The 27,539-nt window shown below is 46.6% G+C and overlaps 1 protein-coding gene and 1 long non-coding RNA gene across 2 annotated transcripts; both read right to left on the bottom strand.

The window, feature by feature from the left end:
* Window positions 1-9,989: 9,989 nt before the first annotated feature.
* sox9a (SRY-box transcription factor 9a) lies at window positions 9,990-12,646 on the bottom strand. The gene is made up of 3 exons (XM_068582904.1): window positions 11,846-12,646; window positions 11,416-11,666; window positions 9,990-11,211 (listed from the first exon to the last, which is right to left on the bottom strand). The coding sequence occupies exons 1-3, from the start codon at window positions 12,271-12,273 to the stop codon at window positions 10,403-10,405; spliced, it is 1,488 nt and encodes a 495-aa protein (XP_068439005.1). The 5' UTR covers window positions 12,274-12,646; the 3' UTR covers window positions 9,990-10,402.
* A 5,541-nt stretch (window positions 12,647-18,187) lies between these two features.
* LOC137789262 (uncharacterized) lies at window positions 18,188-21,322 on the bottom strand. Its single transcript, XR_011077824.1, has 3 exons — window positions 21,219-21,322; window positions 20,503-20,571; window positions 18,188-18,365 (listed from the first exon to the last, which is right to left on the bottom strand). It is a non-coding gene; the product is annotated as an uncharacterized lncRNA (long non-coding RNA).
* Window positions 21,323-27,539: the final 6,217 nt, after the last annotated feature.

Genomic DNA, 27,539 nt, shown 5'->3' with positions numbered 1-27,539 from the left:
CTCCCCGCCGCCTCTACATCTGGCTGCGTCGTGTTGAGCACACCCCCCTCATCCCCTCCACACACACACACACACACACACACCTTCTCCTCCCCCCTCTTCCAACTTGGCCGACAGATAAGCCCCAGTGATGGATACGCGGTGTCACCATCCAAAGCCCTGCCTATCTATTACAGCACACACCGCTTCATGTGGTGGCGCTGTATGTATGGGTGAGCTGGTGTGTGTGTGTGTGTGTGTGTGTGTGTGAGGTGAGTGGGTGTTTGGTGGAGCTGCGACTGGAAAAGGGAAATTATTAGTGGGAGTAGAAAAGTGAATAGTGGAGGAAGATACAGGGGGACAAAGTTGAGAGCAACAGATGGAGGGAGGGTCAGCCCAGAGATAAAACATATATATATAATAAAAAAAGACAGAAATGTGTTAAGACAGCAACAACTGTTTGAAGTTAAAATCTGCTGTTTTGTCATATGAAAATGATTACTCCATTACCCGTCTCTTTTTGGAATAAATAAATACTATTGATACACATTCCTCTACTAAAGAGGGGGAAACAAGCTACATATTTTGAAGTGTCATTAATAGAAAATGCAAGAAAACAGCTGTCATAGGTTGCTCACCTTAACCTTTGACCTTTTTGGAAGTGCGAAGTTCACACACCCCTTCATCAATAATATCAAGAGCGAATGAGAAATGCATCTTTGTGCTGTAACTGCATCTGTAATTAGCACCTGTGGGCTGAATATCTAATCTGAATAAATAGATTCTTATGACCTTTGTTACACTCCCCGCCTGCACATCGCAAAGTGATATTATAGCGGGACTATGTGATTCCTGAAAGAAGAAATAACACATTAGTCCTCTCGCGGATGAAAAGCTGAACTCCTCATGTGCGTGCACAAGACAAACAAGACCCACTCGTAGTAAAACAGCTCCATAGCGCCACTCCAGGTCTTGACCTCCACAGGGAACCTTTCAATGCAGCCTCTATTTATGAGCTTTGACAGAGTCTTGAAAGAGCTTCTTTTGTCTCCCCGCCGGTCCAAACTCCAAAGATACTCAATGTAATATCACCGAAGACGAGAGAAGCAGCAGATCATCCCAAACGACGGAGCCGTGTTTGCTTGTAAAATTGCCCAATCCATTAATCGACCATAAAACAGTTACCAATTCATTTCCTGTCAATGATTTCATCAGTTTATTAGGATTTAAATGCACCGGCCAGTTCCCAAAGCCCCCCAGCACCATCATGACCCCCCACTGAGGGTGAGCCCCATCAGGCACCTGGAGGATGCAAGAGCCCCAGAAAGCTGCTGACCAGTGGGGATGTGAAAGTTGCAGGCCTGGGATCAGGGGGCAGGTTGCTGGTTATGAAGCTCTGGCAAAGTGAATGAAGAGTGGAACCACCTGTGCACTCGTTGTGCCGTCATGCAGCCTGTGAACAAGGCTTTTATTTAACCTCAAGGGTCAGTTAGCTTGTATCTCTAAGTTAAGCTTACATCTTAAGTGCAGATGTTTTTTCCTTTCCAATTGGTACAACAAGATAACGTAAAAACAACCTTTAACATGCACAACAGTGTTAGCAGTGTTTTTTTTAATCTACATTGTTGGGTTGTTGCTGCTGGTCGCACTATTGTTAGCCTGTAATTAGGGGACTGAAGCTTTTCGTACTCTGACTAATGCTGGTGGGTAAATGTAAAGGTAGACTCATTATATTCTCTGTTCAGGTCAGGCACAGGGTCCCGCTCCATCACAGGAGAAAGAGGCAAGAAGAATGACAATATGTACTGACACTTGTCGCTGATGCTACTTTTGTAGTTCCACTTGATCATTTTTTTAAGTATATAGTACCTTTTCCTTAAAGTAAAGTATCCGAATACTTCATTTCATCCACCGCTGCATTGAACCCCAGCTGGAGAGTTGTCAGCGATGGACATTTACAGTAAATAAATATATGAAACCCTGAACACCAAGAGATCCGATTGCACCAAACAAAGGCAACTTTCCACTCGGAGTTGCTCGGCTCACAGATGCTGGTTTCCTGCACTTTGACCCCCCCAACTGAGTAAAAGTGTAGTAAAAACTTCCAGCCTGGCTTTCCCACATTGATGCACTGTTTCCGCTGTGATCAGAAGTGTCTATTTGGGAGGGCCAGAAGGTGTGTAAAGGGAGGTCATCCACCCCACACACACACACACACACACACACACACACACACACACACACACAGAGGCCGGGACCGGCTCCAGAAAAGGAAGGAAATAGGGAGAGCACACAGGGGCACGTCACACACATCCATGAGGTTAAATGTCCTAAAGACATGGAGGTGTTTATATTTATTTCTATGTGTATCCGTGTGGTTATGTGCTGGCGTGTGTTTTGACTACAGTATGTCAGAGTCTGAATGGTGCAGTAAAAGCAGCCCTGGAGCACCATAAAGCCAACTTTTACAGTTCATATTGTTGCCCCTCAGCTAAAGAAGTCAAACAAAACAACGCAGCTCACCGTTGTTTTTCATAATGAGTGGATTTCTCAGACCGAGGCTCACGTTGTGTTTTTCATTTTCCCATGTTGCAGGATGGCAGAAGAAATGCAATTAAAGCCATTGTTTCACAAGGGCTTCTTGCCTGTGAGCAGGAATTAAAAACACCACAACACAGCCACAGCACCTTGTGGAGTACACAGCTTTTTGTAATCGCCGTTTTTTTTCTTTTTGCACACACACACATACATAATTAGAACATAAAGCCCCAGCAATTAGAGCCCAATCAGATTTTCCTCAGCGCTTGTCAACAATTTCCCCTCTTACTTTTTCTCTCTCACTCGTTTATCTCTGAATGCACACATGCCTCGGCCTGTCCTTCATTTTGCAGAGTTGTTAGTGGACATATTCCCCCCCTCTCTCTTTGTCTTTCTTCATCTGTCTGTTTTTCTCAGTCTCTTCTAACCCTCGTTCGGTCTTTGTGCGGCATTTTTGCATTTGAAAAGACCACCCAATGGGTTCACGAGGGGGCAGATTCTCAAAGAGGAGTTGGTTTAGAATATTAATTGTTTTGTTTTTTTGTTGTGTTTTTTTTTTCTCCTGGGAAAACTGCCCAGATCAACACCACCTGCCACTTTCATTTAAGTCCCTGCTTGACAAACTGGAAATCGGTCCATGCCAGCAAGGCTGATGTTCGGTTCAAATCAAGCTAGCTAGCGAGGCTACTGTTCAACTAGCGCCTGTCGTGCACTCGTTTAGCCTTTCTTTCATTTGTCTTACTGACATGAAAATTGCCCTGGAGTCTTTTCTAACATGACTGAGTATCTCGCACATCACTTTGCGTCAGGGATTTGCACAAAGATTAGCAGCAATTAGCTTGTTAGCTGCGAGCGTGTTTGCAGTTCCTGTGACATCTTCTCAGCAGAGCAGTGTGCGTACTATCGGTCTTTCCAAATGTATGGTATTTTGGGAATAAACCGCATCTACATGAGCCTCCCTGTTATCAGGACTATATTCTTAGCCGTTACGTCACCCCGTCACCACGCAACATCATTGCATCTTCAGTGAGCTCAGAGATTGATGAGATAAAAACTTCGCCCTGCCCTATGAAATCCAGAGTCTCCCCAGCGTCCGTCATGCTCCGTCTCTCCAAAACCTCACACTGCTCCAACAATGGTGTGGTCCCTTAATTGTCACCCGTATCAAGTCTATAACCGGACTACCCGCCTGGAAGGGTATCGGATGGTAATCAGCACGGCAGCCTGAAGTTTGTGCTGTCGCTCAGAGCCCCTTGACGTCACGCCGACATGCCTGCATGATTAGTTCTGGTTCAGATCCAGCTGACCTGCATTGTCGCCCGTGATCAGCGTCCAGCAAAGGCCTGTAACGGGACAAACACTGTTCATTAGGAGTTTGCAGTGTTGTAAATTGGAACTATGTGATGTGACACTCGGGGGAGGCGGTTCGAGGCTGCGCCTGCCATCATGTCTGGAGCCATGACGTTGGGATTGTTTTAGTAGAACAATAAGCGCTATACATTATGAAATGCATACCTCTATGGTGTTGTTTTTTAATCATGATTATTATAAGTCGTATGTTGTCCATTCATGTCTCTTTGTGTTTATCGAGCTCACTTAGACAAATAATCTTCTCACTTACCAGATCAACAAATGAGACACGTTGACCGTGAACATTTTTCAGAATATTTTCATGTGTTCATCAAAATCAAGCTCACTCGACTTGGCAGATATCTCTGATGAAAATAAAAAATACAATCCAGGTGGCAATAATTTTCTCTCTCAATGTATTTTCTGTTCCAAAGCATATTTAAATAATTTAAAGACGACACGGTACGGCAAGAGGATACTTTAGGATGGATTATTTTCTGAGTTTCGGGATTTCAATCTAACATTTTAGTCTCCACACCAACACGATGGAGGTGGGAAACCTTCAGTTGGTGGTGCTGACAGTATTGTATATTAAAAATCTTGACAATCCACAGATTTGTTTTTGTTGGCACTCGGGCAGACCAACCACCTAACGGCCTACACACCCACGGCCCAAAGTAAAACAATGATGTGTTCACTTATTTATTGTGATTTGATGTTGTCTATGTAGTGTGTCATCATGTGCAGACTTTTCCTGATTCAAATCTATCTGACTCGGCCTCTCATTTCGTTGATATCATTTGTTATTGTACCGATTTGTTTCTACTGCTGGCCCGATAGTCATGAAACTCATTGGAAGGCTGTGGCGTGGGCCAAAGAGGAACGCGTTAGATCTTGAAGCGGATTGGTCTTATGTTGAGGTCGTGGACTCTGGGGCAGAAACTGTAAGATCTTATTTGTCTAGTCAGTTTGTAATGTCACATTTTTCTTGTCACTCTTTTGGTCTCGTGTAGAACTCGTTGGGATCGCAGCGTCTTTGGGCGAGGCGGTGCTCATGTGTGTGACGTGACTTGTCTGCTTGGCCGTCCCCTGTGAAACACGTCCACAAGACACATGTCCTCCGTCCTGCGCTTTACTACCTCGGTAGTAACAAGATGCCGAGTCTGATGGCTTTCTCAGATGGAACCGTGAGCTACGAGCTCCTGACCGCAGTCAGCAACCGACTTGTCACCTTTTTGGTATCCTGCCATGTGTCTTTCCCCCTGTTGTTTACTCTGTTATCCCACCTCTCTTCCCTCACTCCCTTCTCGCTTGCTCTTTCATTTGGTATGTGGAGGACATCGTAATCTTAAACTGCACAGAGGGAGACTTTCGTGTAGAAGGGGAACTGAAAAACATTCCAAAAACAGATTGATGCTGATACTTAAGTAAAAGTTGTTTTGTTTCTTCACTGTAGTTACTTTTACTGAAGTACAAGTTCTGAATACTCATCTGGGACCTGGAGTACCTCTGACTGACCACCTCCTGACACGCAGTTTCCTTTCATTTGGCCTTTATGTGGTTTAAATGTTGGAATGGTCATTTCATTATTCTGTACTTAATCTGAATATCACATACATTCTGCAACAACCTTTCTCTTATCTCGCACGTCAAGCTAGTCAATGTTTACACTTTACTTTCTGTGGCTGTATCATTTCATCATATGGGAATAGTATCATGTCATGTTTGATTGTAGATGACACATGTATTACCTTAAATTCTTTAGAATTCAAAATGAAGCGTAAGTTTACTCTTCTCATTCATAATCCCTCAGTCTCTCTCTCTCCCATCTGATTGTACGTCAACCAGATCCTGTTTCCTCAAGCCAATCACGTCGTTCCCGTCAAATTTTTTAAATGCTGCTATCATTTATCACTTTCTAATCGGATGCCTCCAGTCGGCATCACAGTCACACTCATCACTCATCATCATATTGCAGCAACGTCCTTCATCACCACTACCAGCGGTGTCTCTGACCTCAGCATCACTTACCCTCCAGTTATCCTCTCAGGATGGAGTCCAATAACAAAAGACTCTGCACTTCAAATCGTATGCATGTGAAATCAAATTACTGTTCAATTCTAACGAAGTCTCTCGTGACTAGAAGTAGTCTAGTGCGGTGGAACAGTGTTCTGCTGCACAGCGCTAACGTCTTTTGCTCTCCGTGGCTATGAAGCATCGCAGACCAGCCAAGTTGGGGGCGTGTGCAGTTCACTCACATGATACAAAGTGATGGCTCTGAGGTCCTCAAGCTTTTTTGGAGGAACTGACATGCAAATGAACTGAATAGGTGCAATCCTACACACTTAGATCACAGCCAAAAGAACTTGGCAACTCTTTCTGTTGCACCTCCAGGTCACCAACAGCATGCAATCATGGCACCTTTCTGACTGACACATGTTGTTCTTCCCAGCGACAGATCGAGACTCCTTCCGTGTTCTTGCAGTCAGCCTGCTGTATCTTGTTTCCGTTACATTTTTCTTCGCGGGTCAAAAGATAAATCTATCAATGTCGATCCGTTGGCAGACAACACCAAGTGTAATGAGACATCAGGACACTGTGGACTGACTACTCTGCCTTTATCATTCCATCGCCGCGATAACACCAAACCCTTTTTTTTCTATTCCAAATGAGTCGTCATGAGGCCGCCGCCGTCGGGGCCATCAGCAGTCATGCGGTACAAAGTGAGTCTTGGCCACGTCTCCGTCTCACTCGTTGGACTCCTCAACCCTCCGTGAATGGAGTGTTCAAGAGCCGCCTCCAACGAGTATGAAAACATTGTGTCGCCTCACACATAATCCACATCATAGGAAAAATGGTGTCTGGTCCCCGGGCAGCGTGACACCACTCAGTGTTTCCCTGACTCGACCTTTTGTGAGATGGCAGCGCCGAGGACCCGCGGGGGGAGGGCTCCGCTCTGCCGCGCAGCCGCCCGTGCCCACTCCGATGTTCAATATCTAATATTTCATGAGGCTGAGCGAAGAACGCGGGGAGTTGTCCGCGTCGGTCTCGCGCTCGTTCCTTGTTAACTCGTCGTGACGACTGCAGTCGGGTGACGGACGCCCGGTGCTTGAAGGGACACCAAGAACAAATCCACTGTTCCGTAACGTGGGAATCGTACAAAACACGTTTCCACTCATCGTCCCTCAGCGAACCATGAGAGCTGACGAGGGCGTCCTGGTAGCCTCGAGTGTGCACTCTGGGTTCTCGGGGTAATGTTGACCAAATGTAGGACTTCATGAGGGTTTAGGAAAGTACTTCTGATGGGTAATCATTTACTATTTTTAAACCGTAAACCAATTGCACAACTTCCCACGTGTCTTGTTTTGTCCGAACAGTCCGACACCCACGTATACTGAAATTTGACACATTTTAGATGCTAGAAATCTGCATTTTGTTGAATTGATGATCATATTAAACTATGTATCTATTTGCCAATTCCTTTTCTAATTGAATTCATCAGCTGCATGTTGGACCTTCAGCAGATCTTACATCATTTGGCAAACCATATCTTCACATATTGAAGTTTAAGGAACACGGGAACTGGTTTGAAAAAAAAGGAAAAGGAAAAACAAATCAAGCCACAAAGTTGATGGATGGAAAGTTATTGAGGCTGCGTGTTTATGTAAATGCCTCGATATCCACCCATGCTGTGTTGCAACTTTTGGAAAGTAATTAAAACAGCAACTCTTATGGGTTTCAACAGCCTATCCCCAACTGAAACATGACAGTAACCTGAGTTGAGAGTTACGAGGTTTTTTTTGCACTGGACATCGTTCAACTGCGTGGGGTGCAACGTTTCCAGCTAATAAGTCTGTGTCACTGTTTATTTGGATCTCTTCCTCCCACACAAAGATGTTTTATCTCTGCACGCCCCTTTCTTCCTCCCTCAACTTTCCACTATTGGAATAAATTCAGATTATTTTCAGCAGTTTTGCAGCACTTGCTGTATCACTGCCTCCCCCTCCTCTCCGGCCCCCCAGAGCCTCACAACCCCCCTGCTGCTACCAGCTGACGGGGAGAGAGGGAGGAAGAAAATAAAAGCAGGGGGAAAAATAACAAGGCTTCTGGGAAAACAAAAAAAACTCGTCCTGTTTCTTGGCACTCTTCTCTTAACCCTTGTGTAGTCCCAACATGCTGTACTCCTCTTTGTCTTAAGGTCACAAATGAACCGCCTTTGCTTCACCCCCCAAAACAGAAACACTCTTGATTTCAATTTGAAACCCTGCATCTACTTGGCCTGGAACTTTGTGCATCTTCTGGGTTTGTCTTTTCACAGTTGTGGAGGAAACAACAGCAACCATCTTGAAGTTTTATAGTCTCATATACTGTAGAATTCAACCACAACATACTCGTCTTCTTCCATTTTTAAACCACTGGCCCCTCCCACAAAGTGCATCAACAATCAATAAAGTAAGATTATAGACACAAAACCAAAATGTGTAGAACATAAACGGAAGCACTTTGTGTGACACTTCATGTGTTAAAATGTCCTCATAAGACTATCATTGTAGTTATCAGCACTCACAAGGTCCACAACACTTTACACAACATATCGCCAACAATCATGAATTATTATATCATAATATTTCATCATTGCTGGACGTTTATTTTGCAAGGATCATAGTGTATTATAATGCAATATGTTCTTATAGTATATGCAGTATAATCATGAAACACATAAAGAGTTTACAATGCATTATAAACACAGTAAAACACTTTGTGTTTTATGATTGTGGTTTGAAGCAATGCACATATTTATGAGAGCTTATAACTATAATATATAATATGTGTACTCTGGAAATCTAAACCGAGGCGGGCTTCACTTTTTCTACTAGTGAGGAAAAGTCATGAAATGTGAACTAAAAATCGTTTTGGAGGGTTATTGTTAACACTTTCATTACACGAGAAGTATTGTAGATCTGTTGGTTCAGTGTCTCATGTGATAAAACTTTCACAAAACATTTCCACTTGTTTTTGATAGCATTTTCTTTTTTTTTATTGCAAATACATATACAAAAGATTCTTTAAAGACAGTACAAATACATGGCAGGATCACAGAAGGGGAACAAAAAGAGTATTGTGAACATCGGTTCTTTTGCTATCGAGAGAAAATGACATTGAGCTCGTGGAGCAGGCGGCCCCTCTGGTGATCGCACAAACGAGAAGAAAAAAAGAGAAAAGAAACAGAAAAACTGTAAAAAACCTTGGAACTGAGATAACCTTTTCCAGTTCTGTCAGCCATAGTTAAAGTCCAACTCAAAGGAAATTCACAAATAACAAATAATCCATACACAAATTGTTAGATAATCCCCACTGACCCTCTGAAAAAAGGCAAATACATACTTAAAATAGACATTTAGATAACATAAATAAACAAAAAAAGACGATTACAGCGTGTACCATTATTTTCTAAGTACCTCCTGGAAGGGGGGGGAGATTCAAAATTTAAAAAGAAAGGGGGAAATTATATGCCGTCTACATTTGCAAAATGGACAATTCATTAGTTATAAGAATAATATGCAAAATAATTACTTTGAAATAAAATTAAAGCTAATAAATAAATAAAGTTTCAAACTAGGTTTGAGAGTGAAGGAAGTGTTTTGGACACCAGCGTGGTGGGAGACTGCAGGGAGGGAGGTGGGAGGGGGCGGGGTCAAAGGTGACTTCCTGTAGCTGTCAAACTCACGCTGCTGGACGGTAAGTGTAATCTCAGCTGTGGCAGTTGTGCACACACACACACGCACACACACGCACGCACGCACGCAACAAACAGGCACATACAAAAAAAGTTTGAGCGTAAAAATCCAAGGCACGGATGGTGGAAAGGGCCGCAGTCTCCCCCGTCAAGACAGCGTTGTGAAAGCCGAGCCTCGCTGAGAGGACGCCGACCCAGAAGAGAGCGAGCCGAGAGAAGCGAACACACTCAAGTCCAACAAACAGGAAACCAGGATCGACGCCGCCGCGAGTGGTCAGCTGCTGAGCCGTGTGGAATATAAAGCTTTTTACTGTTTTATATCTACAGGTAGAAATAATTACCCAGAACCCCCCTCCCCCCACCCCACCACCCCACCCCACGGGTTACAAACTGCCAGCGTGTGAAGAAATAGAACCAAAGAGAAACATACACAGTACCTACTGAAATATCAACAATCAATAAGTCCTCACAGAGGAAGTCTCTCCATCTCTCTAAAAATATACATACACTGATATTCTTATGTATATATAGTTTCTATCAAGATACTATAGCAAGGCACGGCGTGAGCCAATCACAAGTCCAGCTCTCTTCTTCTTCTTCTTCTTCTTCTTCTTCTTCTTCTTCTTCTTCTTCTTCTTCTTCAAGTGTCTGAGTCAGGGAGCAGATCAGGAGGAGGAGCTCTCCCTGCAGTAAAGTGTTCTGTATGTCAGACCTGCATGGCTGTACATGTCTGTCAGCGTGTGTGTGTGTGTGTGTGTGTGTGTGTGTGTGTGTGAGTGCGAGTGTGTGTGTGGCCTCTCAGGGTCTGGTGAGCTGGGTGTAGACCGGGGCCTGCTCCCAGTGCTGCGGGCTGCTCTGTGGGATGGAGGGCACCCCCGTGTTGTCGGCGATGGGCGTGTACATGGGCCTCTGGCTGGGGCTGCTCATGTAGCTGAAAGTCGAGTACAGCCCCGAGCCCTGCCCCGCCCCCGCGTGGCTGTAGTAGGAGGCGGCGGCGCCGCCCCCCTGGTGGTCGGAGTAGTCGTACTGCTGCGCCCGGGAGATGGCGGCCGGGTAGGAGGAGGAGGGGGGGCTGTAGTGCTGCAGGTTGAAGGCGCCGCTGTAGGCGGCGTGCTGCGGGGAGCCCTGCTGCTCGGGGTAGTGGCTCGGGCTCAGCTGCTCCGTCTTGATCTGCGTCCTGTGCTGCGCCTGCGCCGCCTCCGAGCCGCCGGCCCCGAGGGCGGTCAGACTGTGCTGCGGTCCCTGCTGGTTTTGGCTTTTCGCCAGCCAGGCCGCGGCGGCTCCCGCCTGCGGGCTGACGGGGGCGCCGGCGATGCTGTAGCTGCCGGTGTAGGCGACGGACACGGCGCCGCCGGGGCCGCCGGCGGAGCCCGGGTGCCCGTTGGGCGGGAGGTACTGGTCGAACTCGTTGACGTCGAAGGTCTCGATGTGCGAGATGACGTCGCTGCTCAGCTCGCCGATGTCCACGTCGCGGAAGTCGATGTTGAGCTGGCGGCCGCCGGGGCCGTCGGTCAGAGAGCGGAGGCCGCCTTCGCGCTTTAGGTCCATCTTGACTGCGCTGACGTCAGTCTTCGGGGTGGTGGGAGGAGTCGGGGGCCCCTGGGAGCCTGCGCGTTAGGAAAACGTGACAGATGAGATTTTGCTCGCCACGCTCATTTAGTTTAGTACTTTTTACTTTTTTAGCGCACTAAGATGATGAGGGAATGAATGATTTCACGTTTTAAGAGTCTTTTTTTAAATGAGGCATCCAAACATTCACTGAGGTGAGTGTGAGACTACTGAGGGATAAAAAAAACCATGTTGCTGCTCACCTGAGTGCTCACTGGGAGAGTGCACCTCTCCCATGCTGGAGGCCGGGGAGTCCGCCTGCTGGAGAGCTTTGAAGATGGCGTTGGGGGAAATGTGCGTCTGCTCGCTGCCGTCCTCCGACTCGCTCTGGCCGTTCTTCACAGACTTCCGCCGCCGGGGCTGGTACTTGTAGTCGGGGTGATCCTTCTTGTGCTGCACGCGCAGCCGCTCGGCCTCCTCCACAAACGGCCGCTTCTCCCCTTCGTTGAGAAGTCTGCGCGTAAAAAAAAAAGGAAGAAAAAAAAAAAAAAAGACCGTTTATTAATTCAAATCACAAACGGCAACTTTAAAAGTGCTATTCCAAAACTGTGTCCGTCATTGGATGCACACTGACTCTGTTTGCAGGGAAAATAAAGAGTAAACTCGGTCAAGTAATGAGAATAAAAAGCTTACCTCCAGAGTTTCCCCAGAGTCTTGCTGAGCTCCGCGTTGTGCAGGTGTGGGTACTGATCCGCCAGCTTCCTGCGCGCGGCCTGAGCCCACACCATGAAGGCGTTCATCGGCCTCTTCACGTGGGGCTTGTTCTTAGAGGATCCGTTTACGCGCACCGGCATGGGCACGAGAGTCCAGTCGTAGCCCTTGAGCACCTGGGACACCGCCTCGCGGATGCACGCGGGGAACTTATCGTCCTCGTCCTTCTTGAACTCGCCGTCCACGCCGAGCAGACCGTTCTCAGACGGCCGGGTGTTCTCGGTGTCGGAGCCCGAGCCGGACGGGCACGGGGAGCCCGCGGAGTCCTCGGACATGCTCGGGCTCGGGGCGTCGGAGAGACACTTGTCTTGTTCCTCCGTCATCTTCAGGTATGGGTCGAGGAGATTCATACGAAAAAACGGGTTGGGTGCCCAAATTACGCGTGAAACGGAGGAGTTGTTTTTGCTTTCTCGCGAGGGGGAAAACGTCTCTAAACGGACTTTCAACTTGCCAGGATGAGTTTGGTCTTTCAACTTGAGTGGGGGGAAAAAAAACCGGACTTGTTCTCTTTGGCTCCGGTGCGTAAAACCGATTTGGAGCGAGTGTCTTTACGCACGGCGCGGCTGACGGACCCCCGAGATGAGAGCGCTTCTCTGCGAGCCGGTCCGCACTTGGAGAGAAACAAAAGTCAAAAAGAACAAGCCAGCTGGTTAGAGCTCTCTCTCTCTCTCGACTCGGTCGGATGAAACGGTAAAGTGCTCCTCTCCGGTCTCCTCGAGTACAATCCCCAGAACGCGTGAGTGCTTTGAACTGCAGACGCTGCGCACGCGGGCTTTATAAGCGCGCTGCCATGCCGCACAGGAAAGCACGCAGCTGATTGGCCGACAGCACGTGACGCCAGAGTGAAGGAATTTGATACCGTTTTTTCCCCCCACCACTAACCAGCACACAAAACACACACAGACACTTTCCCTCAAACACACACACACACACACACGCACACACACACGCACACAACTACTCAGGGGCCAGTATACACGCAGCTTAATCCGGCTTGATTTTCCTATAGATTTTAACAAGGCTGTGTGGGGAATGGAATACATGCATTCATGTGCTGTACAGGCGGAAAGGGGGATTTTTTTTTTTTTTTATTATGAGAGAAAGTATTGAAATATAAATAATTCCTTGCAAAAGCATGGCAAGTGGGATCAAGCACAAAAAGGAAGATGATCAGTATAACGATGAACCTTCTGACTCTCAGCATCCGAAACAGCTCAACACACTTTAGAGTCCTACTTTCAAAAACCTTTTTTCTTGTTTTGTTAAGTGTCTTTCTCCACGCTGGGTCCATACCCACAGTTACACCTTGTGGTCAATAGGGGGAGACAGCAGCCTAGGAACCTGGAAAGTTTCCTCACTGAGAGGAGGAGGAGGAGGAGGAGGAGGAGGAGGAGGAGGAAGAGGAGGAGGAGGGAGCTCCAGCAGACTGCTGCAGTGCAACAGTTGCTGTGAAACGCCAGCTCCTGATTTGTATCGCTCATCTCATTTCCAACAACAGAGCAACGATCATGTGAATGGAGAATTCTCTCCAATGTGCTGACTTGTCAACTTCCACACTGGCCTTCCGCTGTTTTTTTTTTTACCAACTGTTCTTCATTAAGTTGGAACATTTTAAGAGCACAGTATCATAACTTCCTAAAATATTACAAAAAAAAAAAACTCTCCCCAAAAAGTGTGGAACTGCTCCATAGATAACGAACTGAAAGATGTTATCGAGGACACGGAGGGAAATGTTCTGATTACATGGGCACATGTTCTGTTGTCGTAAAAAACCAACAGTCAGTCTCCAGGTCCTCGTCGGTGGAGCGGCTCCTCTCTGCTCTGGAAACAACATATTAGAAAGTATTCATTTAGCTACTGCGCCCCTTTAAGTGAAAAGTACAATAACAGTATCGGCAAGAAAACAATCAGAATAAAAGTATGTGCATGAGAATGACCTTTTGGAGTTAGGAGTCCACAGAAAACCACATTGCATTCATATTGCTGATATGATTATGTAAGAGGCTTTTTAATGCTGCAGCTCATTCACATTACTTTACATCCTGTTGATGGTTTAATCTGTAACAACAATCTCGACCTGCAAAGTAAACAGTCGAGCTCACTTTAGCTGCTGGATAACTTTAGTAGTGGTAGTCGCAATATTTACAAAACGTAGTGAAGTATTCAAGTAGAAGTACCTCAAAATTGTATTTAAGCACAGTACATGAGGCACACACACGCACGCACGCACATACACACACACACTCCCTTTGTCCTCCCTCTGCAGCCATACACAGTGTGACTCTCCAATCACAGTGAGGTGAAGCGCTCTGCTCCCCTGATGCCCCCCCCCCCCCCCGCATGATTGTTTATTATGCTTTGTGGAGATGTGGAAATGTAAATCTCAGTTCAGCCTAATGTGGACAACATGTGCTACCTGAAGTCGCCTTTAATAGCTCACAGATGTCAGGTGGAGCTATTTCCACCGCCGCTCTGGAGCTGCCCCCCCCCCCCCCCCTCCCTCCTTTTAACAGATACAAACCTTTTCCTTTCTCTCCCTGTTATGTTGCTTGTTTGCATTTGCTGCTTGAACCCTGAATCACTCGGTGATGCACACCCCCCCCCCCACAACCCGACCAATTAGGCCCTCGGTTCCGAAACACTACAGCCTTAACATGAGCGGCCTCCTTCATTTTTTTCCCCCCGTAGCCAGTTTATTGACACGAGACGGTGCTTATTTAAGACGCTCACTCTGAACACAAATAGGAGGGAGCAGCTCGGCTCCGCGTTAATAGCTCGTGGGTCGACGCTGCGGTCGCGCGCGCAGGCTGCGTGCCGCCGGAAAACGCCAGCTCCGCGTCGGCTCCGGAGCGTGGAGCGACTCCCAGAGCCGTGGCAAGAACACGCTGCTGCTGTTGACGGAGTAAATAGAGTTTTGTAAAAGAAGAGGGTGAGGTGGAAGGGACAAGTGGAGGGAGGGGGGAGAGGGGAAGGGAGGGGAGGGGGTGTGACCAGCAGGAGGAGAAGAAGACGATTAGAGATTAGGATTAGGAAGAAGGACAGATACGGGAATGAACCCTCTCCTTGGACGTCGGCAGTGAAGAGCAGCTGCAGATCTACACACACACACACACACACACACACATTGTGATAGTATATACATGACCTCCACTCCCACCTGCCATCTTGTCTGTAAACTGTGGAAATAATCCAAGATTCCAAGATCCTCCTCATCCTCTTCTTCCTCTTCCTCCTCCTCCGCCTCCTCGTCCTGGCAAATTAGGCTCCAAAAAGTGATTCATATGACAACTGTTTGGATAATGAATTCAGTACGTTCAACCCTCCAAAGTGAATGTTCGATGTCAGATCTTTTTTTTGTTTTCCTGCCCAATTCCACTCCGAGAAGTTTCACATCCGTCAAACCGTCTGTGAGCGATCTTCCCGGGGTTTCAAAGCGGCAGCCGGGCGAGCGTGAAGACCACGCCGTGGTCTTCAAAGTGGCATCTGGATGACGACCGGAGGCCGGTTCGGTGCAGCAGGCAGGGCGAGGTCTTGGGAAACTTCTCATCCTGACTTGGAGCTACAGCGTAAAATATCCGAGCAAACAGTGGGAGTCAACTGCTAAACCCGGTCTGCTCCACTTTGGGAATCCCGTCGGGCCTGCTTTGCATTTCTGAGCTGCGCAGCAATGGGGAGTGACAGATGTGTGTCCAGGTTTTGGCTTCGATTTCAAAGGTGCCACGTTTAACCACATGTATACGTTCGTATATTTGTTTAAATTGACTCTGGTACAATGACCAAACCTCAATGAAACCATCTTTAGGAGGGTTGGTAGCAATCAGTCTGAAGACATTTCACACTTTTCCTGTTGTTTCCCTCCCAGAAAGAGGACACGCGCTGCGTTCACGCAATGTCGGCACACTATAGGAACAACAGGAAACCCTCCCGGCGTTCTCAAACCACTCCTGCAGCGTGATTGGCACTTTCCCGCCACGTGTTCATGATACACACATTCAGCGTGTTCTTTACAGCATAACTAAAATACAGAACTTCAATCATGTGTTTACACTCGGAGCTCCCAAGCTCAGCAGGAGGTGATGAAAATGATTTGAAACATATGAATGTCACAGAATATATTTATGGTCGGGCAACATAACTACTTTTTCGGGAATTATAATGGTTTTAGGTTAAAATAAATAACCTCAGTTTTGTAACAAAAGTACGATGAAATAAATCCACACTGACTTTTGGTTTCACGCACATGAACAGTGGACTCCCGGGTGAAAGTCCCATGTTTGTTTGACCCATCGATCCAGCTCTTTGTGGACGGCCTTCATACTGTGATACCCGACCTCCTCCTTCACTCCGGGTCACGTACTACTTCTTATATTTCAGTGATCCAACATGTGAATAAATGATCCTTCTAACCCCAAATCTATGAGGCTGGTACCATTCACATGCAGGGCATTATTATAAATCATTATACTATTTTCATTGATTAGCCATTTTATTCCATTTGCTCCGGAAAAACAGCATGGTCAGTGTTTGTATGGTAGCCGGGTTCCAGACCTGCAAATTTCTCTTTTTCTTATTATTTATCCTGCATTTCAAAAAGATCTGCCAACCAATCAAATCAGAGTTTTTTTGGTGGCAGGAGGGTCGTCTTCCTGCTTCCGAGTCAGAAAAAAACATGCCGACATCCATGAAACACTGTGACGTACAAAATGGTGACGCGGCTGCGGTTGTTAGCGAGTCAGATTTACAGACGACACGTTTACAGATGCACATTTCTGTCATCGCTGGTTGAGCTTCAGTTCCTATTTAACTTCTGCTGCAGTTGTGTGAAGAACGGGCGAACGGGAGGATCGGAGCTATAAAAACAAACACGCTCACAAGAATCCGAGGGAAGCGCCTCGTCTCTCGCTGGCCGTAGCCTTCAGTGAGGTGTGATGTGCCGCTCCCGGAGGATCGGGGGTGATTAATAGCCATCGCGAGGCCGTGTGTGTCTGTCCCGCTCTGATCTGAGCGTCTGGGCAGCGGGTGTCTGTTGACCGAACGTCATTCTGCTCCTCGCGCTGTTTGAACAACACTTAGAAAAGGCCCCGGCAACTCCCGAGGAGGATTGCTCAGTCTGCCATCCATCACCGACCCAACTCCTGCTGCCAGACTCTCCTGTTTCCTTCTCAACATTTCAGTTTCCTCGTTTTTTTTTCTTCTTTTTTTTGGCATTCAAATGATTAGCTAAGCAAAAAAAAAAAAAAAACCTGGGCTGAATGTCATCCCAGATAATCGCGTCCAAAAAGGTTAGTGAGTCAACGCCGCTCCTCGGGACCAAATTCTGCAGAAAACAGAGCCCATCACTTCGTGCCCGTGCATTTCCCGGCAACCCGAGTTATCGTGGATGAATAAAATGTGCGTTAGCTGAGCGCAGCGCGCTGTGCGAGAGGTTGGAGAAGCGGTAGGAAACCCAATCCACTCGGGCTGAGTTGGAAAAGCCGCAGAGGAGTACCATTTCCCTCCAAAGATATGGCTTATGCAAACAGCCCTCGCTTTAACAATAACAATGGTCTCACCCAGCCAGGCCAAGCTAACTAATGACAGATCCACACCTTAATGCTGAGCAGTTGTTTGGGTTTAAGCGAGGAAGGATGTGTGTGTGTGTGTGTGTGTGTGGGGTGGTTTTTGGGGGGGAAAGAATGGCAGTTGTCAGCGGGTGGCTCGTGCCACTGGAAAACTCCCCCACCTCCTTCCTTCCCTGAGAGCAGCATCCATGCTTTCGGGCGGAGATGGAGGGAGAAAACCTCTGACGCAGCGAAACGCTGAGCGACGGAGGACGTCCAGCCATAACGCAGCACATTTTTGCCGCTTATTGAATCGCGCAGGAGGTGGCGGTGAGGGGGTGATGGAGGCGGGCGAGGGGGGGGGGGGGGGGGGGGGTCACAGTGAGGGAGCACAAGACGTCTGTAATGATTCCTGGGTGTTTTGCGGTCCTCTCTCCTGTCTAACAGCTCCAGCGAGTCTCTTGGTCAGCAGGGCTCTGTTGCCTCTCTGGGCACCTCATCACAAGTTTACGTGTGGCAGGATTTCATTGAGTGATAAATAAAAGTGAAGCAGGATGAAAAATGAAAAAAAAACAAGACAAAAAATACACATAGGTACGTTTGATTTTACATGTCGTGCTTCTGTTAAAAAGAGAAAAAACTCTGCAGCGCCATTTAGTATTTATTGACGTACGGCTGTTTATAGAAAGCGCACCATGGACATGTTTGACATTATTTCCTCGTCAAAAGCTGCTTCCTTCCAATGAAAGGAAGTTCAGCTGTCCCACAGAGACCCGGCAGTCTTCTGGCTCAGAAACTCTGAGATCTACTTAATGAGACGCTGATGATCTCTCGCTGCTCTCAGCTGGAAACCTGCATCCTGCTGCAACACAGCCGGCCGGATGAAACGGCCGCTGAGAAGACTGAGAAAAGAAAATGTCAGAAATAGTTCAAGTTATACTGTACAAAAATAAAGACCAAATACCCTGAAGTAATTAGGAGAACTATTTTGCATAACAGTGATGATTGATTGACATTTCATGGCAATCCATATGAAAGATTTCTCCCAGTGAAGTAGTGGACCGACCGTCTGACACCGAGTGAAGAGAGCTGCAGTGCGAGTACACAGTAGCAGAGATGGTGCGAAGGAGAGAGCAGCAGGGATGCTGATGGGAGAACAGACTGCACGATCTAAGCCAATCAGCATCAATGAGTGTCACCAAACAGTGGCAGTGTAAGGAGTCTTCCTATTTTCAAGCACATTTAGGGCAATAGATGAGATTTACTTTCATGAAAGACTGAGAGAATTAAGTAAAGAGCATTCATTATCCTCTGGATGATGTCAGCTTTGAACTTGTAAAACTTCATAGTTGAATTGTGAATATCTTCCGTACTGTATGTTTATGTAGTGGTTTAAGTTATATATCAACGCTGGCATTATCATTCTGTTTTGCCCGTTTGCTCCGTCATCTTTTTTTTTTTTTTTTATCATTTCCAAATTTGAACATTGTGGGACAGCTTGAAACATTTTGATCAACTCAATCCAAGATGACAATTCGTAACAAACAAACCTGAAAAATGTTAAATATCTTGACGAACATTCACATTCAAGTCAAAGCAGAACATCTCAATATCGTTTTACAGCATTTCTTTCCGTCAGTCCAAGAGCAGCAGGTGCACAAATATATGAACGTCCTTTATTTAGCTAATGCTGTCAATATTTATCTTTGTGACAAAAATTGTGGAAAGTTAACCTCACCACCAGCCTTCTCGCTCTCCCAACATGTTTTTCCCATTTGAACCAATAAACATGTGGTGCGCTGGCGACCGCATACTAAAACAATGTGAATGCGGCATTGCGTCATTTGTGTGTGTGTGTGTGTGTGTTTGAACAAGCGCACCGCACAATTAGCCCACGATGCTTTCCCGCGGGTTGTGTGTGAGCTGGTACCGAGCTGTGCCGATGTAAAACAAGCCAGTTGCGGTTTCACGTCCAGGCCCGATTCGCCACATCTGGCCTCATCACCTTTATGAGCTTTCACATTTGTCAGAAGTCTTCCTCCAGGATCCTGATCGTTTGATTCAGAACTAAGCCGCTCTCGGCAGAGTTTATCTCACCAAAGCTCCCTGTGATTGTCTCCATGAGGCGCGGCCCCGGGGCCTCAATGAGCTTCAGATGGGAGCCAACAAACCCATTGTCGGGACCCGCTTGTTACCCTCCACTTTACCTTTTCGTAAACCCGCAATCCACTCGGGAGGTTTGATTTGAATTTCTCAAATTGTTTGAGAGGTCACGGCTGGCTTCGAATTTGCGACCCGCCACATCTGCGCTTGAGTCATTGGAACCAGCAGGAAACTTTCAGCTTCGTCATATTCCTTCGCAATTTGTGGCCAGCTCAATTATATGTCCTCATGCAAATAGCTTACAGGTCTGCGCTCGAATTAGCGTCGAATAAAATAATCCACCGAGCGGTTTACGTTATACGCCGCGCAAACATGCGATAAGTCATTCCGCGTTGCGCCGTGGAGGAAATGTGATCGGTAGTCACTGCTGACTCAGAGCGTCCGCTCCCAAACTCTCCGCCAACGCGACAGCCCGGTCCAATCGGTTTAGCCTCAACAATAACTCGGGGCTGGATTTCTTCCTACTGTTTGGATAGCGCCAGTTTTCGGTGCCCAGACAGGTCATGCCTCTCTCTGCACGACGCTACAGTGACCCGTCTCCTGTCCGGGCTCGTGTTACACGCCGCGATAGGAAATTGCTCAGTCTGATTTCCTGCCATCGCGACGTCTGAGCACACTCATGGCGCTCACGGAGCATATCACGGGGAGCAGGCGAGGGCAGTGAGAGGTCGTCCTTTTATCAGCTCAGGCTTCTTCTTTTTTTTCTTCAAAGGGGATTTTTGGTCCAAGGCAGTGGTTGTTTTGTTTTTTTTCTCCGAAAGAAGAGTATTGAAGCATTTGTTCTGTCCAATAGCTGACAGCATACGCGTGCCGTGGCTTTATTATTGTTGTCTTGAGTACATGTAGAAATAGTTTAACAGAGTTAGATTTACTCACCTGTCCAAATAATGTTCCTTCCATGTACTTAAAGCATGGGGTGGACTGGCTTTCTCACCCAATGTGATCCTGAACAGAAAGAATTGTTGATAAAGAACAAACACATGAATAGATAAACTACAACTGACTTACAATACCAGTTGTGTCGGCTATGCTATGTTTAAAAGCCGTACGGTGGTGTTGTGGCTCACACTGCCGCCTCACAGCAAGAGAGCCCCGATCCCCAATCCCAGGCCGTCCTTCTGTGTGGAGTTTGCATGTTCTCCCCGTGGCAGCGTGGCTTCCTCCCACAGTCCAAAGACATGCAGCTCAGGCTCACTGAAGACTCTAAATTGCCCGTGAATGGTTGTCCGTCTCTAAATGTTCCCTGCAATAAACTTGCAACCTGTCCAGATTTAGCTGGGGTAGGACCCTAAATAGTGTAACGGACATGTGATGTCAACCTGTTATAAGTGTTGGAGGTTTTCATAGTGTCGACTTTTGTTCTGGCGTAGGCTCTGCCCACAGTAGCGTGTGTATTGTCCCATAAAAAAATGACACAATAAGCAAGACAACGGTTTGGATAGTAAATATAAAGTTCTCCCTGAGTGGAACCGCAAGATGAAAATCACAATCATTTGACATCTTATGACTTCAAAAAGTTTAAATGGCTAAACATGGACAATCTGTGGAGGCGTGTCTGGCGATCTGATGAATACATTCTAATTATTATTCACTTTTATATCTAGTTTTGTCCCCACCAGCACCTGTGAAATAAAACTGGGTCTTTGGTCCGGCTCGATACCTCACTGCAGCTCGTCTCCATCTTCACAGCTGGCATCGGTCTTCTTCTTTGCCAACACGGCTCTACTCTGTTGTAATCCAAAAGAGACCAGTGGCCAACAGAACAGCAGCTTGTGGACAGGCTCATAATATGAAGGGATTAATGATGTGTGCTGCTCTGCGTTCAGCAGTCTTTTGTATGCGATTTGACTTCATTCCTAGCTTCAGGAGCCAATTTCTCCCGCTATGGCTCACCAGGAAATGCCTTTCTGAATATCGGCTTTGTAATTTTAGGAAGGTTTGGATATCGTGTGGCTACTCATCCTGCATGACAGGTCATTGTGACAGCTTTTTTAAAGGAAAAGGGACTGAGCTGGTACTCATGGGACAGTGTTGTCACTGCTTGGCTTCGATTGACATTTCCTGCATGCCAGCTACGTCTCGAGCCAGTGACCATACCCACATTGAGGCAAATGGGGAGAATCCGCAGGGTCCTAATTATAGAGGATGGCACACTTTTTTCTTAAGCCGCCTCAATTAAGAGATTTAGACAGAAAAGATGTATGTATTTTTACATAAAAACGTTGTACAGCTTTTAAATCCAACTCCGTAAAAAATTCAGGAACCATTCTGAGCCACGCTTTTTTTTCTTCCCGGTCCCCTTCAACTCGGAGCCATGAGCTGAGCTGCTCATCGCGCCACTGAGGCTCGTAATTAAAAATCTCCAGTTACTTCCTCCTTACCTCCGCTGACCCCCGGCCTCGTAGGCTCAGCATGTACCCAGGATCAGTGAGCCGCCTCTGGGGAGCCGTGGGAGGAACTTGGCCCGGGTGCTGGACGGAGACCAGACGAGAGTCGGGAAGCAAACGGGGTGTTGACTCAACGGTGACTAGGGTGGGCGGACGTGACCGCCGAAAGACCAGCGTGCCAGGTAAAAGCACTGTGAAATCGCGACGCCACGTTCACCTCGCCGACTGACGGCGCCAGCATGCAGTCCTACGGCTTTCCATCTCGGGAAACATGACGGAGCGAGAGAGACGGAGACGGAGACGAACCGACGAAATACGAGGAAGACTGAGCGGAAAAAAAAAAGAGACAGGAACACAGGCGATCGTGTTTCTGTCTCTGGGGTTTCTATTAAAGCATCACCTAACACCCAGGAATGCAGGAATGTCCGCTGACGTCTTTCTCATCAGGTAGAGAGAGCGAGACAGGGCGGAGAGAGTGTCAGCTTTTTTTTTTTTTTTTTTTTTTTAAAGGGCGGAACTGATTCTGCAGGGTAGTCTGAGGACTATTGGGAAAAATGTGGCAGAACAACAGTCCGAGAGCGACAAAAAAACCTGCATGTGAATTTAACCGTGATTGAATGACGCCTGAATCCTTCGCGGCGTGTGCGCCGAGGCTAAAGCTAACACTGGCCCCGCTGTCACCGGGACCCCCTCATCGAGCGCCAGCCCGCTGTGGTGAGTGAGCGGTGGAGTAGCAGAGGGCCGTACGTACAGTGAGCGCTCTGTCTATCTCATAGGCTCATTCAGCCGTGTGGTTTGGCAGGTCGAGCCGCGATGTAGGTGGCTGCGAGTGAAGATATGGGCACCTATGTGTGCCGAGCTTAAGTATTCAATTTACCTACACATTGAGTCTCTGTGTGGAGAGGGCGAAGAGTGTTGGCTTCATTGCAGCTAATCCCTCACCATGAGCCTGCACTCGGCATTGTGCGACGCCCTTTATATTTGTCATGCAACTCGAGTGTAAGAGTCTAATGAGGAAGTCCAGGCCAAAGCTTCTGCAAACAGAGCCGCAAAGCGCTCGCTATCAGCTGACCGCGCGAGCTGCAGGGGGAGGAGCATGGATTCCAGCGATGGCGGCACGACTCGCATACGTACCGACACACGGGTATCCCCCGGCGGCCGCCACATACATCAGCACGGTTTCATATCAAAGACCTTTATTTTGGCAAACACCAATGTTTGCTTGGAGTTCACACTTTTTAATAAACTCATCAGGTCCTGTACATAGTATTGCACAGGAAAAACACAGGCTAAAGCCTTTTGACGCCTGTCTTGGTAATATGGGCTTATGGGAAGCTTAGACAACTTCCCATAAGACAACATAGAGTCATGCATGGTTTCAAGGCACACATGCTCTTTGTGGGACGTACAGGGTGGCTCTCTTGAAGTCTTCAAGTAGAGGAAGTGATCCCCAAAAACAGGTCAAGTTGTAGCTATTGTGGCGGTAGCACTGCTGAATGTACTGTATACATCATGTGTCATGCGTGCAGATGTCTTGTATGCAGGATGCCGGCTGATCATTTTCAAACTGCAAGTCAAATTCTACACTTAACCTACTTTGAAACAATCCAGAATAAAAGGTATTCATGAAAAATGTTCAAGGGCTAAAAGTCATCCAGAAATTCATTAAATGTGTTACATGGAGATCCTCGATGGCTGGACTTAAAAAAAGAATGCTAAAAGTGTACTATTATGCATTTTATAGGATGTTTGGTAAAAGTCAGGTTACAAGCCGCTACTACCTTTGGTGGGTGTCCTTGCTAGCTCCCCGCCTAGCGCAGCTGCTATTGTCCGCTAGCTCCCGCTAGTTCCCCGATAACCACCGAAGGTAGTGGGACCAGCAAAGGCTCGACGCCCGACTCGGGCAGTAGCAGCGGGGAGAGACAGCAGCAGCAGCGCTAGCTGGCTAACGCGGGGACACCCACTGAAGGTAGTAACGGCTTGTAACCCGACTTTTACGGTAGTCAATGTTATAATATATCGTTGATTTGAGTCTCCTTAGTGAGAGTCCTGTGTTTGTCGCTCTTACAGTCTACATTGCTTAACTTGCTCATTTTGCTACCGTCATAATTACTACAGTCTCAAGAGGTAAACAGACTGGTTCTTGCAGACGATGGAAGCTTTTTTTGAAAAGAGAGGCGGACGTAAGATGAATCCTCGTCTCTGATTAGCCGTTGACTCTGAGCATAGGCGCGATTAATCGCGTGATCAGCAGAGAGATGCTCTCAAGTACAGACTCTGAAAGAGAGAAAGTCACATGTTGAATCACTTTCAGCAAACAGCTTTTTTTCCCAGCCCTGCACAGTGGCAGCTACTGTAATGATCCCAATCTGCCACGGTCACACGATTTCTCTTTCAATAAAGGCATTTTGTATTTATTTCCAGTGTTTACCTTTTTGCCTTGTGAAAATAAAGTATGAAACCTATAAACCCCCGGCGGTTAAGTAGAGACCCGATATTGCTTCAGACCCACGTGTGGCTGGTGCTCCTCTCCTGCCTGTGTACACTGATGCCGTGCCAGAGAGCGCTGCGATGTGCCGCTCTATTCTGTTCCCGTGCTGTCCTGCGCTGCGATGCCGGCTCCTCGCGAGGTGCCAAGTGATTTTTATCACTGGGAAAACAGTCTCCTTCCAATCTCGGCCCTCTTAGGAGCATATGAATACACTTTACACTCACACGAAGGAAAACAGGTAACTTGAGACCAGGCTTGGGGCAAGAGCTGAGCCCGCAGGTAAAAGGGCTGCAGTGTGTCAGCGTGTGTGTAGTGTGGCATCTCAGCGCATGCGTGTGTGTGTGTGTGTGTGTGTTGGACTTGTTCACACTCATGGATACCTTTTTAATGAACAGAGATGTGTCTGCACAGTATATATGCTTCAGCCTGAAGCTAAATCTTGTGGCAGAGCCGACAGAAAATGAGAGGCGAGTTGGGGACTGCTGCTACGTACCGTGTTTTTTAATTTCTACCTTTATTTATTCAGGGCGAGTCAACGGGGCAAACTTGACCTCTTCCAGTGATGCCCTTTGTCACATTCACACATTGACACACGCAAGCTGCTCAATGCAACCAGAGCGTTCTGCTGTCAACCGCACATCGGCAATCACATCCTTGCCCAACACCTTGCTCAAAGACAACATAGGTTGCCGAAGGGACGGGGAGAGGGTACGTTATCCTGGATAACAGGGATGTCACGGAGGAATTATTCCCACAATGTTGTCTTGACGGTCGGAGCAACATAGGAGAAAGAGTGAGACCGTCTGGGTAAGGAGGATGGACTGTCCAAACACTCAGGAGGCCGCTGCTTGTGTCCAGTGTGAAACCATGTCAACGTTAAGCGGTTTTACCGTAGTTTATTTTTGTGCAAATTTTGTGCTTTTGCTACCGCCACTCGCGTCTCAAACATACTTATTATATGAATAACATATATAACACAGTTGTTCTAACCCAAACCGTGATCTTTTCCTAAGCCCAACAAACTTGTTGTGTCAATGAACCAAAACACTAAGTAACCCTGTACGTTGTGAGTTTATTCTTAAAACACACTGTAGGCACAACATGAGAGGAAGCTGTTTCCTGTGGACACAAAGTTTACTTTGAAAGCTCGGTGCGTGTCTCGAGTGTGACACGCGGTCCGAACCTGATGCTCGAAGGCATCTGGAGCTGAGCAGGCGGCAGTGTTCGATGAGTCTGTCTGCCTGATTTGACAGTAGATGATGTTTGGGACAGTCTCAAAAGTCCATCGGAAGTGGCCCTTGTTTAGTTTTAACACTCAAATCCACTTCTGCAGTACCTCCCACATTGCATACGCAACCTTTTCAATGTACTATATTGTAATTTGCAATATGGCTAAATGAGCTATCACAGGCTATTATTTTCCCAATGCTAAAACTTCCTGTTTTATTTCCACTTCTCATCCACACTTGCAGCATGGAGAGTTACGCACCTGTAAACAAATCATTACAGATAAATCATGCCTTAATTATTTTATATTGATTTAGGTGAAGGTGCATATATGTATATTTTGTATATTTTTCTAGCAGTGTATATACAGAGAAGTATAAATGGCACCATTGAACACAAAAGAAACAGTTTGGCGGTATCAAACCCTTCTGCAGGTGTATTTCAGTCATCCTGTACTGACTTGAGTGCAGATGCTTTTGTAAATAAACAGATAGACAATAGCTTTGCATTACACCCTCAGTGCATTATCCTGCTTGCTTGACACTAAAAAGGGGCCTGAAATCTGTACAGACGAATTAATCACCATTTTTGCATTGCACAATCAATCCCTGAAACCATTTCCATGTTTGTTTTAATCACATATGTGGAAAAAGGAGCGCTTTGGAAGGTCGCCACCACTCTTAACACGGAAACTTTGTGTCCTAAAACATGGATGTGGAGTAATAAGCCTCATAGTTTCTGACCCGAACAAGGCGTGTCAAAGGCCCTCTCCTCATCAACTTGTGTTTATTTAAATTCAGATTTTCTTTTTTTACACACTCACATGTACATTAATCCCCAGTCATGCGTCCCCGTCCCTCCTTCACCCCATCCTTCCCTCCTTCTTTCACCAGAGCTGTTTATTTTAGATTTTTTTTTTTGGAGGAAAAACCTGCAGTGAAATGAAAATAAAGGAAGCTCCACACTCATAATATTTGGAGTGGAGAGCAATTTGTTTTCCTTTTATTAAATGCTGATTAATATGCAGTGTTGGGGCGACTAATACTGCAGGTTTCATTTCCCCAGTATCCTGTGCTGCGCTCGGCCTCAGAGGTGGAACCGGCTGCAAACTGCAGATATGGACGTCTGGTTTCAATTAAAGCAAAGAAACTCCTTTTTCACTGTTACTTTTTTTCTGTCTCTTTTACTGTCAGTTTTTTTTTTTACTGAGCCTGTATTATTTAAGATGAGGCGCGTTGTGTTTCGGGCCGGTGTTAATGTGGATGCGGGGAACGTCCAAAACCCCAATTCCTCTGGTTACATTAGCAAGATCTCCCATCACAATCTCGGTGTATTTATTTGACGTTGTCTTACATACATGAAATGAATACATGAATACATGAAAGAGAGAGATCTGCATTCACTGTGAATGAGTGCGCCTAAAAGGTTTCACAGTAAATGGGCAAAATATTAAACTTGGACACAAATGAAGATTTTTATTTTTTGCTTTCCAGGGTACTTGATTAATTATTGGAGGAAGCCAACTGGCTCCAAACCTTGTTTTTTTCTCATCTAAAACTCATTCATCAAAAAGAGGAAAACCAGACACTCAAGTTAGACTAATACATTAGTTTGCCAATATCTTGGCCAATATTGGGCCTTTAATAGAAATCTGATATTAGCCTTTCGGTGTCCTGCACTGTGGCGTCCTTGTATGATGAAGATCTGGGTATTACTCTACAGCCTCTGGGTTTCTACATCTGAACATCCTGGGATGAAAACTGCTTCAGAAGCTGCACAAATTTTAAAGTCTGGGGTTCAGGGAAGAG

The sequence above is a fragment of the Clinocottus analis genome, unplaced genomic scaffold (genome assembly GCF_023055335.1).
Source record: "Clinocottus analis isolate CAN_PGR_092001 unplaced genomic scaffold, fCliAna1.0.p SCAF_19, whole genome shotgun sequence".
Lineage (NCBI taxonomy): Eukaryota > Metazoa > Chordata > Actinopteri > Perciformes > Cottidae > Clinocottus > Clinocottus analis.
Note: the sequence above shows the minus strand (reverse complement) of the source record. Positions and strands in the feature narration are given on the sequence as shown.

Excerpts from the sequence above, each read along its gene's own strand:
- sox9a (XM_068582904.1), bottom strand. The coding sequence starts at position 12,273 with ATGAATCTCCTCGACCCATACCTGAAGATGACGGAGGAACAAGACAAG. Across the intron at positions 11,667-11,845 it reads ACTCTGGGGAAACTCTGGAG|ACTTCTCAACGAAGGGGAGA; the intron begins GTAAGCTTTTTA and ends TTTTACGCGCAG. Across the intron at positions 11,212-11,415 it reads CTCTCCCAGTGAGCACTCAG|GCTCCCAGGGGCCCCCGACT; the intron begins GTGAGCAGCAAC and ends CCTAACGCGCAG.